The sequence below is a fragment of the Podarcis muralis genome, chromosome 3 (assembly GCF_964188315.1).
Source record: "Podarcis muralis chromosome 3, rPodMur119.hap1.1, whole genome shotgun sequence".
NCBI lineage: Eukaryota > Metazoa > Chordata > Lepidosauria > Squamata > Lacertidae > Podarcis > Podarcis muralis.
Window position 1 is genome coordinate 12,057,526 of NC_135657.1, and position 17,398 is coordinate 12,074,923.

At 44.1% G+C, this 17,398-nt stretch overlaps 1 protein-coding gene across 3 annotated transcripts in view; it reads right to left on the minus strand.

Annotated features, from left to right (window-relative positions):
- The window catches only part of EML6 (EMAP like 6), a 175,782-nt gene that overhangs the window by 59,210 nt on the left and 99,174 nt on the right, over positions 1-17,398 (minus strand). For all 3 annotated transcript variants that reach the window (XM_077925440.1, XM_028725094.2, XM_077925441.1), the window contains 6 exons: positions 15,162-15,255; positions 9,439-9,539; positions 8,239-8,441; positions 2,254-2,365; positions 1,835-1,962; positions 778-919 (listed from right to left, as the gene is read on the minus strand). In XM_077925440.1, the coding sequence (XP_077781566.1) occupies positions 778-919; positions 1,835-1,962; positions 2,254-2,365; positions 8,239-8,441; positions 9,439-9,539; positions 15,162-15,255 (780 nt within the window). The remainder of the gene's footprint in view (positions 1-777; positions 920-1,834; positions 1,963-2,253; positions 2,366-8,238; positions 8,442-9,438; positions 9,540-15,161; positions 15,256-17,398) is intronic.

Genomic DNA, 17,398 nt, shown 5'->3' on the forward strand with positions numbered 1-17,398 from the left:
TTTTGTCTATCACATGACAGTATATGTTTTGACTCCACAGAGTGGGAAGTGACGGAGACAGGATGTTTCTGTTACTGTGTTCCGTGAAGTGGGACTATTGTCCTTTGTGCTTTCTCTTTTCGCTGTCTGATGCTAGAGAGAGAGAGGGAGCCATGTTGCAGCGCTCCATGTGTGTTTATATGTATATAAAGTAGATTAGCCAAAATGCTGAGTTCTGTCACACGAAATGCGCAAACTCGGTCGCTGTGATGTTCGGGATGAAAAAAGCTTTTGAAGCTCCCGAACGATTGACCAGGAGGGAGAGAACATGCCAGTTGGGCATGTGTCTCTACCAGGGTCCTACTCGAGTGTAGGTTGAACTCCTGAGAGGACCCACTCTTGGTCTTGTCTGCTCAAGCCGCCAGAGTCTGTCTTTGCTTACAAGGGAAGTCCCTAACTCACGGAAGGTTTGAGAACCATCAGCTAAACCCTCACCTGGTTTAGCTGGTCGGTCGAAGCCATTCCTGGGGTGTGGCCGCTGTCACACGCTGACAGCTTCTAGGGGTCACAGGTGAGAGCTGAGTGCAGGGTGAGGACCAAAGATGGACAAACTACCCAGAAGGAGCATAACTATGCATTTGAACAGTTGTAAAACTGAGCAGCTCCTAAAAGTAGCAGCTCCAGGTGTGAGGTGTAAGGCTGGGTGTGGTGTAGGGCCTGACGCAAAGGAGGAAAGTAAAAAGGTGCTGTATTGATAGCATATATAGGAAGGTTAAGGTTAACCTAAAGGAAGGTTACCTTTCTTAAGCTTTCTCACAGCCAGCATACGGTGTTGAGAGGAAAGTTCCCAGATCCTCAGAGTTTTATCATCACTCACTGTTGCGCAGATAGGTAAGAGGGGATGCGCTGCCAGACCCCAGACCTCCCCTTCCATATGCCCCTGTTTATACAGAAAAAGAGTGGTTTACAAAAGAAAATCATGTACATTTATGCTTCAATTCCAAGCTAGGATTACTTTCGAAAGAGCATTGTGGGCTGTTGTTTTTTTACTGTGTTGCTTACTCATCCTCTGGCAACGAGCGTCCCTGTAATTCCCATTTATTCTCCTCCTTTCTCACCTGTGATTTCATAAACCATTTAGGACATTTCTGCCTGAACCTAGCCACATGGTCAGAAAGTGCTCTGTCACACATCCTAGAGTGTTCTCTATACAGGGGTACCTTGGTTTTCAAACAGAATGCATTCCAGGAGTTTTGGAACGTGAAAATTAAGTAAGTTCGGTTTTAAGTGTGGTGAATTGAATTTCTCCCCACATTCCTATTTGAGAATGGGTTGCTTTTGTTTTTGTTTTGCCTTGCTTCTTGTATTTGATTTTCCAGTTCTATAATAAACAATATTAATCTAGTTGATTCAAACCATACTAGATGTGTTCATATTTACTGTCTCATTTGTTTCATATTGATTCCAAATACAGAACAAGCAACCACCCTTTTTCTCAAAATCACTAAACCCCACCCATTCAAAAGTGCACGAAGTTTGCTATTTTATTCATAATCATTCTTCTCCCATTTTTCCCTCTTCCTAAAGTCTATTGCTGGTACCATATATTTCTGGTATTTTTTTGCGATTAAAACCTGAGCAGCCGTCAACACATGCAACACCAAAACAAAGGAACTTTGAGAAACATTTTACTTTGCCACTTATAAACTCTGAAAACAAACTGATCTGCACACCAAGAGCCAAAACAATCTGACTGTAAAGGAAAAGAGAGTGAGGTAGATGAAGATTAATTAGCAATCCAAAGTAAAGATCATGTGAAAGTAAGCAAGTGTAGAAATGCTGGAAGTCATAGTACCTGCACAAGCAGAGTCATGGGGCCGCTTTTATCAATTTCAAGAATCTCCCCGTTTTTTGTTCCCACCAGTATATGCCCATGTCCTAAGGTGATGGCACGAATGGACGGGTTATCTTCCAACAGCAACCCTGGAGATTAGATTAGATTAGAAGGAACATTCAGAAGAGTGTGGATTTTTTGAAGAATGACTGTGCTTCGGTTTACACATTGTTTTGGGATGTGCAAATTAGGCTGATTAATCTTTAAATGGGAATTAAACTGTATTGCTCCCTGATCCCTACTTGCAGAACAATACAGAGCTGATGGTGGCTCTGGAAGATGCTTAAGCAGACTGCCTAGGTTTTTTCCAATTTGCCTAGATTTTGGGGAGGGGTTCTGCAGGAAGGCGTCTCTCACCAAACTCACGTATGAGGTTATACCTTTGGAGCCAGGCGACAATGCTGCTCTTTTAATGGCGTATGTCTTCAAGCACCTCTCAAACGTGTCATCCCAAAGTGCCACCACGCCATCCTTCCCACCTGTCACAAAGCCCTGCACAAAAGTAAACATAATAACAATAACAATAATACAATTTTTTTATTTATACCACGCCCTCCCCACCCAGAGCCGGGCTCAGGGCGGCTAACACCAGTAAAATTACAATAAAAACATAAGGGGGGGAGAGAAAAGGAAAAAACAAATAAATACGGGTTAAAATGCAATTTAAAATGTAGCCTCATTTTAAAAGTAGCCCATAGATCAAAACCATAAGGGGAGGGAAACATAAGGGTCAGACTGAGTCCAAACCAAAGGCCAGGCAGAACAGCTCTGTCTTGCAGGCCCTGCGGAAAGATGTCAAGTCCCACAGGGCCCTGGTCTCTTGTGACAGAGCATTCCACCAGGTTGGGGCCAGTACTGAAAAGGCCCTGGCCCTAGTTGAGACCAATCTAACCACCTTGCGACCTGGGACCTCCAAAATGTTGTCATTTATGGACCTTAAGGTCCTCTGCGTGGCATACCAGGAGAGGCGGTCCCGTAGGTACGTGGGTCCTAGGCTGCATAGGGCTTTATATTTAATGCATTAACATTAGAGACGAAGAAGGTGTGCACACATGCAACTGGGCTACAGAATGAAGGCTGCTTTACGTACTAAGCACATTATTGTACTTGAAATATACTCAGGGTCGAGTGTGGATTTCATGCTCTTTATTCAGCTCATAGTGGTGAGGAGGAATGGAAGTTCCCCCAAAGTATCTGCTTTATATACATTATTTACACAATGGGCCACACGTGATTGGCTAATTCTGGGATTCTTCTGTAGGCCAATCAGGTTGCGGATTCACTTCCACCTGGAGCTGGATTGGGTGGCTCCTGCGGACCAATCATACTGCTGCATTGTTCTAGGACCAATCAGACTGCTGCATTCTGAATCCTATTGTTCTAGGACCAATCAGACTGTCGCATTTTGGATCCTATTGTTCTAGGACCAATCAGACTGCTGCCTTTTGGATCCTATTCAAATGTGCATTCCCACTTCTGTGGCACACAACCTCGCAAGCACCGACCGTGGTGAGGGTGTCTGAGACCCAGAGAATGAGCGCAGTCTTCAGTTAGATTTGTGGGAATAAAGACTAATCCAAAGAATGTGAAGTGGACCACGGTTGAAACGAGTGCCTCTAAGAAAAAAGCTCATGGTCGTGGCAACGAAACAATAAGCAGTCATGAATTGGTGGCAGCCTATCCAAATTTGCTTCGGGATATATTAGTAGAGTAATGAGAACCACATGGAACAAGCTGCAGCTTCTTCTGCCACAGTGATAGAGATGTTCACCTGCTGACACCCCTCTTGTACACAACAGCATCTTTCTTATGTCCTGTCCTTAACTTTGAGACCTACCAAGAGCTACTGAGAGGTCCCTTTGGGGGGGCAAATTTATGAAGGCCACCTAAAATCCTGCCATCAACCCGGTAGCCGGTCAGCAGAGCAAAGTTGCCTGAGTCATGGAGGTTAGCAGGGGACGCAAAAGGTCAAGACCAGAGGGAATTAAGGCAGGATCATCCCAACTGCCTTTAATAGATGGAAACACCTATCAATGACAATGCCTCCCCCAGGTGTAACTAGAGCCAACCAGCTCCAATAGACCCATCTGATTTCCAAAGGCACTTTGTGATACAGCGCATACATAGCATGCAAACGGACTTAGGTTCAACCCCTGGCTTCTCCAGTTAAAAGGACCAGGAGGCAAGAGAAATCTCAGTCTGAGACCCCAGAGGCCCACAGTGTAGACAATAGTCGGTTACATTATTGTTATGTACTAAGCTTGGATCCTAGAACAACAGGCAGGTAGGATGCTAGAAGGCAGCAACCTGATTGGTCTGCAGGAGCCGCCCAATCCGGCTCCAGGAGGAAGTGAATCAGCAACCGGATTGGCCTGCAGCAGCAGTCCAATCAGGCTCCAGGAGGAAAGTTGAATCAGCCAATCACGAAGGATCCATTGTGTAAATAATGTATATATAGCCAGAGGTTTCGGTGGAAATCACTCACTGTTTACCATGAGCTGAAATAAAGAGCAAATCAACACTCAACTCCGAGTATATTTTAATTATGTGGCCTGGTATAAGACAGGCACTTATGTTCTTCTTTTTTAAAAGCTAGAATTTGATAAGCAGAGTTGCTGTTAACAGGGTACCCCCCTCCCAGTTTTCCATCCCTTTGACCATGGCACATTAAAACTTTCACAGAATTCTTCAAGCCAGATAATCCAAAATAATAGCAATCGGCTTGCCAGTTCAAAGATTGCAAACCTCATAAAATTGTATTAGTAGCTCTCTAAATGACATGTGAGAGAAACTGTGGCACATGTGAATCCCAGTAACACTGGGAAAAGGCAACCGAGTGGCCTTGGAAGTTGGATTTGTATTGGAAACTGAAGTCCAAGGCTTCTGAGGTAGAACTTTCAGAATTGTTATGTTTTGACCACCACTGAAGACCAGTGAAAATCAACTAGGTAAAGCAAGAGACTCCCAGGTAAGTGAAGTTAGGATCTCAGTCAGTGTCCATGCTCAGAAGTGGTGTAACTGAGTTCTAGGTGCTGAGGAAGAAACATCCTACCTATCTTCCAACTGTCCTACTGTAAAGAAGGCTTGATAGATCTTTGATCTGATTCAGCCAAGTAATTCCTATTGGCATCACTGCTGTAAGTAAAGGTAAAGGTACCCCTGCCCATACGGGCCAGTCTTGACAGACTCTAGGGTTGTGCGCTCATCTCACTCTAGAGGCCAGGAGCCAGCGCTGTCCACAGACACTTCCGGGTCACGTGGCCAGCGTGACAAAGCTGCATCTGGCTAGCCAGCGCAGCACACGGAACGCCGTTTACCTTCCCGCTGGTAAGCGGTCCCTATTTATCTACTTGCACCCAGGGGTGCTTTCAAACTACTAGGTTGGCAGGCGCTGGGACCAAACGACGGGAGCGCACCCCGCCGCGGGGATTCGAACCGCCGACCATGCGATTGGCAAGTCCTAGGCGCTGAGGTTTTACCCACAGCGCCACCCGCGTCCCATATCACTGCTGTAGGGTGCAACAAATGATTCCTGGGCATCCAAACCCCAAGGATGCCTGCAATTGGGAAAATCTCCAGGACCAGATGGTTTGACTGCTAGATATTACAAAGCGTTGAAGGAATGGTTGGTACAACCATTGAGGGAGGTTTGTAATGAAATTTTGGAGGGGAAAAAGGCACCTGAATCGTGGAAAGAAGCTTTCATTTCACTTATACCGAAAACAGAGACTGAGAAGAACCAGGTTAAAAACTACCGCCCTATATCATTACTCAATGTGGATTACAAAATTTTTGCAGATATTTTAGCAAAAAGATTGAAGAGAGTGTTGGTAGGAGAGATTCATAAGGACCAGGCTGGCTTTCTCCCAGGGAGACATATGTCAGACAATGTGAGAAACATAATAGACATTATGGAATTGTTAGAAGTGAACATCAGTACGAAAGCTGTTTTAATCTTTGTGGATGCGGAGAAAGCCTTTGACAATATTTGCTGGCGTTTTATGAAGAAGAATCTCCAAGGGATGGGGGTAGGCCAAGGTTTTGAAAACGGTATAGGTGCAATATACTCTGAACAAAAAGCAAAGCTGATTGTAAATAATGTGGTTACGGAAGAAATACCTATTGAAAAAGGAACACGACAGGGATGCCCAATATCCCCTTTACTCTTTATTTCGGTCTTGGAGGTTTTGCTAAATATGATTAGAGGGGACCAGCTGGTTAACGGAGTTCAGGTCGGAGCCAAACATTACAAATTGAGGGCATTTGCAGATGACTTAGTATTGACTTTGCAACAGCCAGAAACTAGTACTAAAAGAGTTTTAGAATTAATTGAAATATTTGGTCAAGTAGCAGGATTTAAACTGAATAAGCAGAAAACTAAAGTTTTGGAGAAAAATCTAACAAATATTGAAAAAGAGAGGTTTCAGAGTGAAACAGGTTTGATGATAGAAAAGAAAGTGAAGTACCTGGGGGTAAATTTAACATCTAAGAATGTGAACTTATTTAAAGACAATTACGACAAATGCTGGACAGAAGTAAAGAAAGATTTAGATATATGGTCAAGGTTGAGACTTTCCTTGTTAGGCCGAATTGCTGTTATCAAGATGAATGTATTGCCTAGAATGCTGTTTTTATTTCAGACATTGCAGATTGTGGACAAGATGGACTGTTTCAAGAAGTGGCAGAAAGACATATCTAAATTTGTCTGGCAGGGCAAAAAGCCCAGAATAAAATTCAAGATATTAACTGATGCAAAGGATAGAGGGGGGTTTGCCCTGCCGGACTTAAGACTGTACTATGAATCGGCAGCCTTTTGCTGGTTGAAAGATTGGCTACTTCTTGAGAACACGGACATTTTGGATTTGGAAGGGTTTGACAACAGATTTGGTTGGCATGCATATATATGGTATAAGGTAAAAATGCATAAAGGCTTTAAAAACCATATTGTCAGGAAAGCATTATATAATGTCTGGATGCGGTATAAAGATTTATTGGAAAGTAAAACTCCCAGGTGGTTATCACCAATGGAAGCTAGGGAAGTGAAAAAACTCAATATGGGGTCTAAATGGCCAAAATATTGGGAAATTTTAGAGCAAGATGGTGAAAAAATTAAGCTACAGAGCTATGAGAAATTAAAGCCTAAACTACGAGATTGGCTTCATTACCTTCAGATAAATGAGGTATTTAAACAGGACAGGAAAATAGGCTTCCAGACGGAGAGGTCAAAACTAGAAACAGAACTGTTAGAACCCAATACTAAGAACTTGTCAAGAATGTATAATTTGCTGTTGAAGTGGAATACACAGGATGAAACGGTGAAATCAGCCATGATCAAATGGGCACAAGACATCGGTCATGATATTATGTTTGCTGACTGGGAACAGTTATGGACTACCGGTGTTAAGTTCACGGCATGTAATGCCTTAAGAGAAAATATTATGAAAATGATTTACAGGTGGTACATGACCCCAGTCAAGCTTGCAAAAATTTATCATTTGCCCAATAATAAATGTTGGAAATGTAAGGAGGCTGAAGGCACTTTCTACCACCTTTGGTGGACCTGCCCGAAGATTAAAGCCTTTTGGGAAATGATCTATAATGAAATTAAGAAAGTCCTTAAAAGGACCTTTCCTAAGAAACCTGAGGCTTTTCTCTTGGGCATGGTAGGCCAATTGGTGTTAAAGAAGGATAGGACGTTTTTTATGTATGCTACTACAGCAGCAAGGACTCTTTTAGCAAAGTATTGGAAGACACAAGAACTACCCACGCTGGAAGAATGGCAGACGAAGGTGATTGACTACATGGGATTGGCGGAGATGACTGGCAGAATCCGTGACCAGGGGAAAGAGACAGTGGAAGAAGACTGGAAGAAATTTAAAATATATCTTAAAAATTGTTGTAAAATTGAGGAGTGTTAAGATGTCAAGGAATTGGGAAATAGAGAACTGCAGCTGTAATCAATAAGTTAAGGAAGAATTTAAAAGAAATTGAATTGAATAATTATTTAATTGGAGGAGTTGCTGAAGAAATGTAAAACAAGGATGCAGAAAAGGGGAGGTATGGGGAAGTCCGGGAAGTAAGGTGTATGAAAATAAGATTATGAAGTTATATATGTTTATATGTTTGTATGTTTGTGTATTGTGCATTGTTTGTTCTTATTTTTTGTGTTTGGAAAACCAATAAAAAATTTATATTAAAAAAAAAAAAACCCCAAGGATGCCAACGTGAAATTGTGTCTGTTTTGTGTGTGCATGGGGTGAGCTTGAAACGAGATAGGTATATGAAATGAAATAGGTACGTGGCTATGGATTTGAAATTCCGAAGCCAAACAAAGAATATCTGGTGGTGACGCAAGGCACACATACCTTATCTAAGGCGTGCATGGCAAATACAGGCCCATCGTGAGCTTTCACCGTCTTAAGCAGCAAAATATCTTTCCAGATGTAAATGTCTCCTGTGGCAGATCCAGAGAAAACAAGGTCCTCTATTCGCCCGTACGAAACACTCATCATGGTTTCCTGCTTCCCGATATTTCCAAAGATGCCACGCTTGGAGGTGAAACCACCACCTGAATTGTGATGACAGAGCAACACACATTATTATAATTGATTGTGTGTGTGTGTGTGTGTGTGTGTGTGTGTGTGTGTGTGAGAGAGAGAGAGAGAGAGAGAGAGAGAGAGAGATGAACAGCCAGTGTGGTGTAGTGGTTAAGAGCGGTAGACTCGTAATCTGGTGAACCGGGTTCGCTTCCCTGCTCCTCCACATGCAGCTGCTGGGTGACCTTGGACCAGTCACACTTCTTTGAAGTCTCTCAGCCCCACTCACCTCACAGAGTGTTTGTTGTGGGGGAGGAAGGGAAAGGAGAATGTTAGCCGCTTTGAGACTCCTTAAAGGGAGTGAAAGGCAGGATATCAAATCCAAACTCTTCTTCTTCTTCTTCTAATGATGGCTCCTGCCCTGTTACACCCTATGAAGGTACAGTGGTACCTCGGGTTAAGAACTTAATTCGTTCTGGAGGTCCGTTCTTAACCTGAAACTGTTCTTAACCTGAGGTACCACTTTAGCTAATGGGGCCTCCCACTGCTGCTGTGTGATTCTGTTCTCATCCTGAAGCAAAGTTCTTAACCTTTGGTACTATTTCTGGGTTAGTGGAGTCTGTAAGCTGAAGCATCTGCAACCTGAAGCGTCTGTAACCCGAGGTACCACTGTACTTTCAGATATTCCTTAGTTGACAAAATTGAGAGCCCTGAACACTGTTGACACCAATTCACACAACGAGCGCCAACAACCCTTGAGTATGGTGGTTTGAAAAACTGCTTTGGCTATCAGAGGAACTTAACTGGGAATCTGTTGTGTAGGGGCACACCAGCTCACATCCTGGGTGTGACTAAAGGAATGACTTCCAGCAGAGGTAGGTCAAGAGAAAGGCTCAGACTTGTGAACAGCGTGGAATTGCCCAAGGGGAAGAAATAACTTACATTCCTTTCTTTTTAAACTAATTTTTAATTGTTCTTAAACAAATACAAATACAATAACCATTAAACATTCTTAATGCAACACCATACCTGCTTGCTGCCAGAATTTGAGGTGTTTCATTCCAACGGTTACCAGTTTATCAGCATGGTGAGGGTTGCATTTCACTACAAATATCTTGTCTTTATGGCCTCTGCAATGAATTAAAGAGTAATGAATACATGAGTTGTCTAGCCATCTTTTTTTAAAAAAAAGATTTTGGTGCATGCCAAAAAAAGGCACTGCTTTGGGATACATTTTTAGAAATTAGAAAGATGTGTTTAATGGGGATTTATGGATCTATAAGCAAGCCTTAAGAATTTAACGAGTTGTGGCAGCAGCAGACCTGTTTTACAACAAAAGGACACAACTGAACGTGTGTTTTATGTGTTGCTACTGCAAGACAGACGTTGAAGAGAAATTTAGTATACATTCTGGTTGCTGTAGGTTTACATCCCTATTATTGCCGATCCAAACAGAAAGGTTTAAAACTCATACAGTATATGAAAAGGGTTCTTGTATCCTTAAGGCAGTGTTTCCCAACCTTGGGCCTCCAGCTGTTTTTGGACTACAACTCCCATCATCCCTAGCTAGCAAGACCAGTGGTCAGGGATGATGGGAATTGTAGTTCAAAAACAGCTGGAGGCCCAAGGTTGGGAACACTGCCTTAAGGTGCTTGAAACTGTCACTATTTTGCACTATTTTGGTGCTCTTGTGCAACAAACCTGCCCCCCCCCATTTTTTCACAGCAGGGAAAGCGATGGGGAACATATGGAATACCAATCACTTGATGCAAAATTGCATAGATCAGAATGAATGCTCAAAAAACAGCAGATGTCACACAAACTCCCTGCAAACTTTTTGCAATGAATCAGGATGAATAGTCAAAAAACAGGTCATCTGGAAGCGAGGTCAGAGTCTGGAAAAGTCTGAATTAAGTCCCTCTGACAAGCCATTTTGGTTTTATCTGCTATGACTGAATGGAGTTCTGAGAAGTTAGCGCAGCCTGCAGAGTGAACACAGATCCATCTCAATATTATCAATATGATCCATGACATATTAAATATTGCTGAATCCAGTTCATGCTGCAAGCACTGGAAGGAAGCAGATGTCTGCCAAAGCAAGCGTTACTCTACAGCAGGCTTCCTCAGCCTCAGCCCTCCAGATGTTTTTGGCCTACAACTCCCATGATCCCTAGCTGGCAGGACCAGTGGTCAGGGATGATGGGAATTGTAGTCTCAAAACATCTGGAGGGCCGAGGTTGAGGAAGCCTGCTCTACAGGATTCATATAAATACATATTGGTAAGTTTCACTCCTCTTATAATTCCTCCAGTTCTGATAATTCTCTTAAACTGCTAAATTACCTTTAGTCCATGAAAAACTGCCAGTTGCAGTGTGTTTTCAACACTTGCTAAAAACATACATGTTTGGCCAAGGATTTCGGGTCATTGATATCCAGCCTTTGTAAAACTTTCCTAGTTCCTGTACTTTTGTTTTAATGCCAATTTTATTGAATCTGTTTTGATACTTTTGTGAATTCTGGATATTTTTTTAAAAACACACATGAAAGGCACTATCAAAGTGTTTTAATTTAAATGAAGAAAAGGGAACAGGGAACAAACTGGAGTTATCCATAACGGTTTCAGTCAAAGTTAAAGCTCTTTTTTCATTCCCATAGTTTGTGAAGGTGACTGGTAAAAAAAAAGTATCAGTATTTTAAACTGATCAGCAGAGCTCAATGAAGCTCAGTGTGGCTCCAGTCAATTATGTATTCACTGTTTCATGAGATAATAGCATACCCCCCCAAATCATAGAATTAATAGTATGAATGAACAGGAACAGAAACAACAGGAATGGGGACATTTATTGGAGTTGTACTGTATGGATCCTTAGTTTAGTAGGCAGACACTACAGGAAGTCGTTTCAACATGATTCACAACAATTTCTTGAGGAAGGCAGCCCATATTGGAGAAGGAAAACTCTGATCCTAAACTTGAGGGCTATCTTCAGGAGAAGAAAATGCTAAGGACTAAGCCCTACACATATTCCTCCCTGGATGGCTCCTTGTACACCTCCTTCTGGCAACTCTGGCAGCCAATATGGTGTCAGATGTATTGCTTTCCTTTCCTTTGGACCACATCAGAAAGACCGGGGGGAGGGTCTTGTCGTCTGGCCAGCTCAGGACCTCCATAACCATTGCCCAGACTTGTGCCCCGGAGAGGTCACAACTCAGCAAAAACAACATGAGAGGTAGCAGTTATGCTTAAGTCCATCAGTGCCTACAAGATGCTACACTTGATCTTAGCCAAAAGGCTGAGAAGTGACAGCTACAAAATATCATAATCCCACTCAGCCTCCCCAGTGGTTCTCAACTTGTGGGTCCCCAGATGTTGTTGGACTACAGCTCCCATCATCCCTGCGCTCTGGCCTTGCTAGCTAGGAGTGATGGGAGTTGTAGTTCAACAACAGCTGGGGACCCACAGGTTGAGAAAGGCTGCTCCAGACTATTACGGACGTCACCTGTATATCAATCTAACAGGAAAGTAACTGGATCTGACCAAATGAAACAATGCTACATACCGTATTTTTCGACCTATAGGACGCACCGTCCCATAAGGCGCACCTAGTTTTTTGGGGGGGAAAGAAAGGGAAAAAAATTATTTTCCCCCCCTCCAGGCACGGGGCTGGGGCGGGGGAGGCCCGAGCTTTCCCTGACCCCAGCCCCCAAACAGGCAGCTCTCTGCAAGCCGTGGGAGCCCAGCGCTGGCTCCCGCTGCTTGCGGACAGGTCCGCGAAGCCTGGACGCGCTGATCTCAGTGCGCGCAGGCTTCGGCATGCAGGCAACTCTCCGCAAGCAGCAGGAGCACTCCCGCTGCTTGCGGAGAGGTCCGCGAAGCCTGGAGAGTGAGAGGGGTCGGTGCACACCGACCCCTCTCGCTCTCCAGGCTTCGGCGAAAGCCTGCATTCGCCCCATAGGACTCACACACATTTCCCCTTCATTTTTGGAGGGGAAAAAGTGCGTCCTATAGGGCGAAAAATACGGTAATTCTTATTCAGCAAATCTTCTCCATTTTGAGCAGACTCTATTTCATATGGAGAGCAGTTTTCAGGAAAGTGTTGGCAAAGTAATTCATAAGGGGGTAAAAAAACCCCCACACAGCTGTGCTTCAATGTATTCAAGATAACAGAGGGAAAGGCGACATAGGTCAAACTAATTAAGAGAGCTATAAAGAGCACCATTTAAACCGCTAGGCGATAAGCAAGTTGCTATTAATATTTAAGCAGTCTCAGAAGGAGGACTGGAAGATCCGTGATAAGTAATTGCAGCACATTAGATGGATAATTAGAAGGGCAAAAATTAACACAATATTTCAAAGAACAGTTAAAGCCAACAGAAATAAGGCATGAAATATAGATTTTGATTAATTCATGTTAGTTATTTCAGTGGGTCCTGGGATTTGCCCCACAAAGTTTTAAATCATCACAATCCTGCTGGAATATTTGCAAGAAGTTATTAGGCTGGTAGTTGTACGGGGAGAAGAAGAGCTGAAAGGCTCTGCCTTCCCATCTTTGCAAAGGAATACGGCAGCTCATGCATGAGAAATGTAGCTTTCATTGTAAAAAAGTTAAGAGCATTCACCACCTCTGGGTTCTGCATGGTCCCTGGAGGTGTATTTAAAGTATAGGCTCAAAAACTAAACTTAAATTCAAAGGGGATTCTAACTTTGCAGAAGACACATTGATGCAGCAGATTAACCGAATGGGATGTCAACGCTCTGCCATTTGAATGAAACAGGGGGGGGGGGGCTGCGGTGCGTTTCAAAAACCCACCCAGCCCTCGCTGTTGGTTGGAGGGCAAAGGACTCAAGCTCAGATGTTTTGGGGTGTTTTGAACCAGCATGTAACACAGTTCAACTGTATGCAAGATTTCAGCCAAATACTTTATACTGAGATAAAAACACACACCCTACTACTGTTTAATAATAGACAAAGCAAGTGTACTGCATTGAAAGAAATCATTGAGATCCATGATTTGCCTGGGCGCAGTCCTTATTTTATAAAAAGGGAAGCTTCTAATTAATAGTGGAAATGAGAACATCCATTAGAGAACCAATTAGATAAGTGACCAAACTGTTCCCGAAAACTTCGAGCGTTCAGGCAATCACAAAAGCTTCTTAGCCCCTGTGAGGTTAACAGATAAACTCCCAGGCAACAAATGGAAAATTTAAAAAATATGTATTCCAATTTGAGATGGGGAAGATGGGAGTGGGCCCAGAAGAGGTTGTCTGACATTATCAGACTTGGAAAATCTATTTATATTATACCACCAAAACTGCAAGGGAGGTTCAGGCGGAGAAACTATCTCCCCTCCAACCACATTGCTGTCCACAGCAAGAGGGCAGCTATAGGTCATTTGTTGCAAACACTGCAGAATAAAGGCATAGAAGAGCACAAAGTAACATTTTGCTTTGGCAGAACAGGTGGAATTGTTTCCTCCATTCACATAACGATACCCCCCCCCCAATTCATCATAAACATACGCAAGAATGGGGGGGGGGACCAAGAATGTAAGCTATAAGGGGGTAACTGGGTTGTTGTTTTTATTTTTATTATGTATTTTGCGGTTTTATATCTTGATTTTATTCTGTGAACTGCCCTGAGATCCCCAGGTATAGGGTGGTATATTAATACAGTAGTAGTAGTAGTAGTAATAATAATAATAATAATAATAATAATAATAATAATAATAATATAAGGCTGAAAATGTTATTACCATAATTAATGTTAGGGAATACAGCAAAACAAAACAACAAGATGTACAGTGGTGCCTTGCAAGACGAAATTAATTCGTTCCGCGAGTTTTGTCGCCTTGCGATTTTTTTCGTCTTGCGAAGCACGGTGTCAGGAAAGTTTTGGAAAAGCTTCAAAAATCACCAAAGTCTTTAAAAACCTCAAAAAAGGCTACCACACCGCGTTCTATGAGTTGCTCCTTGAAGTCAAGTCGCAACTGTATTAACGGTGTTAAGAAAAAGGAAACAAACTTGCAAGACGTTTCCATCTTGCGAAGCAAGCCCATAGGGAAAATCGTCTTGCGAAGCAGCTCAAAAAACAAAAAACCCTTTCGTCTTGCGAGTTTTCCGTCTTGCGAGGCATTCGTCTTGCGAGGTACCACTGTACCTCCTATGCTAGTTAGGACAAAGCAACAACATCTGGAATGAACAACATAGGTGGAATACTGGTGAACATGCAGGTGTCGATGGGTAAAATGATCAATATGTCATTCAAGATTAAATACCCCTCCATGAATTAAGTCTACATATTTTCTTGGTGTGAACAGGGCCATGAAGTGCAGCAATCACAGAACTTTTCATATTGGTCTCACATTTTTTAGGCATGCATCATTATGCAACACAGTAATTCAGTTTTACTAGCAAACCAGATGTTAAACTAACCTCTTTCAGGCCCCACGAGGAGCATGGGTAGCATTCGTGTGACACACTTACACACTGCAGCCGACACACTAATATGTCGCGACACACAGTTTGGAAAGCTCTGCTCTAATCAATGCATAGAAATCTGGCATGTGAGAAGGTGGGGCATTGATGAAAATCACAATCTTGCTCTCTCTCTCTTGACTAAACATACAGGTTTAAGGTATGGGAGGAAGGTGGTATTTTGATCTCTTAAAACAGCATCCTAAATTTTGGACCTGAAAAAAATATATGCATGCAACTCAAGCTGTTAGAGAGCATGCCTGTGTGACAACGTTCTTACCTGGTTGCTGCCATCTTTTCTCCTTTTTTCCAGTCCCAGAGTACGATGGTATGATTGTCATCTAACCCAATAGACGCCAGACATTTTCCATCAGCTGCACAACATCAGAGGTGAGAAACCCTTAACAGAAATCTGACAAATGCTGCATTTATTTATTACAAATAATAATAATAATAATAATAATAATTTATTATTTATACCCCGCCCATCTGGCTGGGCCTCCCCAGCCACTCTGGGCGGCTTCCATAAAAACCAAAAATACAATAAAATATCACATGTTAAAAACTTCCCTGAACAGGGCTGCCTTAAGATGTCTCTTGAATGTCAGGTAGTTATTTATCACTTTGACATCTGCTGGAAGGGCGTTCCACAGGGTGGGCGCCACTACCGAGAAGGCCCTCTGCCTGGTTCCCTGTAGCTTTGCTTCTCGCAATGAGGGAACCGCCAGAAGGCCCTCGGCGCTGGACCTCAGCGTCCGGGCAGAATGATGGGGGTGGAGACGCTCCTTCAGGTATACTGGACCGAGGCCGTTTAGGGCTTTAAAGGTCAGCACCAACACTTTGAATTGTGCTCGGAAACGTACTGGGAGCCAATGCAAGTCTTTCAAGACCGGTGTTATATGGTCTCGGCGGCCGCTCCCAGTCACCAGTCTAGCTGCCGCATTCTGGATTAGTTGTAGTTTCCGAGTCACCTTCAAAGGTAGCCCCACGTAGAGTGCATTGCAGTAGTCCAAGCGGGAGATAACCAGAGCATGTACCACTCTGGCGAGACAGTCCGCAGGCAGATAGGGTCTCAGCCTACGTACCAGATGGAGCTGGTAAACAGCTGCCCTGGACACGGATTTGACCTGTGCCTCCATGGACAGCTGTGAGTCCAAAATGACTCCCAGGCTGCGCACCTGGTCCTTCAGGGGCACAGTTACCCCATTCAGGACCAGGGAATCCTCCACACCTGCCCGCCTCCTGTCCCCCAAAAACAGTACTTCTGTCTTGTCAGGATTCAACCTCAATCTGTTAGCCGCCATCCATCCTCCAACCGCCTCCAGACACTCACACAGGACCTTCACCGCCTTCACTGGTTCTGATTTAAAAGAGAGGTAGAGCTGGGTATCATCCGCATACTGATGAACACCCATCCCAAACCTCCTGATGATCTCTCCCAGCGGCTGCATGTAAATGTTGAAAAGCATGGGGGAGAGGACAGAACCCTGAGGCACCCCACAAGTGAGAGCCCAGGGGTCTGAACACTCATCCCCCACCACCACTTTCTGAACACGGCCCAGGAGGAAGGAGCGGAACCACTGTATAACAGTGCCCCCAGCTCCCAGCCCCTCAAGACGGTCCAGAAGGATGCTATGGTCGATGGTATCAAACGCCGCTGAGAGATCCAGCAGAACTAGGAAACAGCTCTCACCTTTGTCCCTAGCCCGCCGGAGATCATCAACCAGTGCGACCAAGGCAGTTTCAGTCCCATGATGAGGCCTGAATCCCGACTGGAAGGGATCCAAATGGTCCGCTGCTTCCAGGCGTGCCTGGAGTTGTTCGGCAACCGCTCGCTCAATCACCTTGCCCAGGAATGGAAGATTTGAGACTGGGCGATAGTTGGCCATCGTGGCCGCATCTAAAGATGGTTTTTTAAGAAGCGGTTTAATAACCGCCTCTTTCAGCGGGTCTGGGAAGGCTCCCTCACGGAGGGAAGCATTCACCACCCCACGAAGCCCATTGCCCAGTCCTTCCCGGCTAGCTTTTATAAGCCAGGATGGGCAAGGATCCAGGAGACAGGTGGTTGGTTTCACTCGTCCAAGCAGCCTGTCCACATCCTCGGAGGTAACAGGTTGGAATTGATCCCACTCAACTTGACTAGACAGAACTCTAGCACTCTCCCGCCCCGGCCCTGCTCCCACGGTGGAGTCTACTTCTTCCCGAATCTGAGCGATTTTATCTGCAAAAAACTTTGCAAAGTCATTGCAGGAGAACATGTGGCCCGTACTGGGCCCCGATGTTGCAGGTGGTTCCGCTAAATTGTGAACCACCTGAAAAAGTCTCCTGCTGCTGTTTTCTGCAGATGCAATAGAGGCGGTGAAGAAATTCTTCTTCGCCGTCGCTATCGCCACTTGGTAGGCTCGACGTTGAGCTCTAACCTGTGTCCGGTCAGATTCAGAATGAGTTCTCCGCCACCGGCGCTCTAGCCGTCTCAACGATTGTTTCATTGCCCTCAGATCCGTGGAAAACCACGGG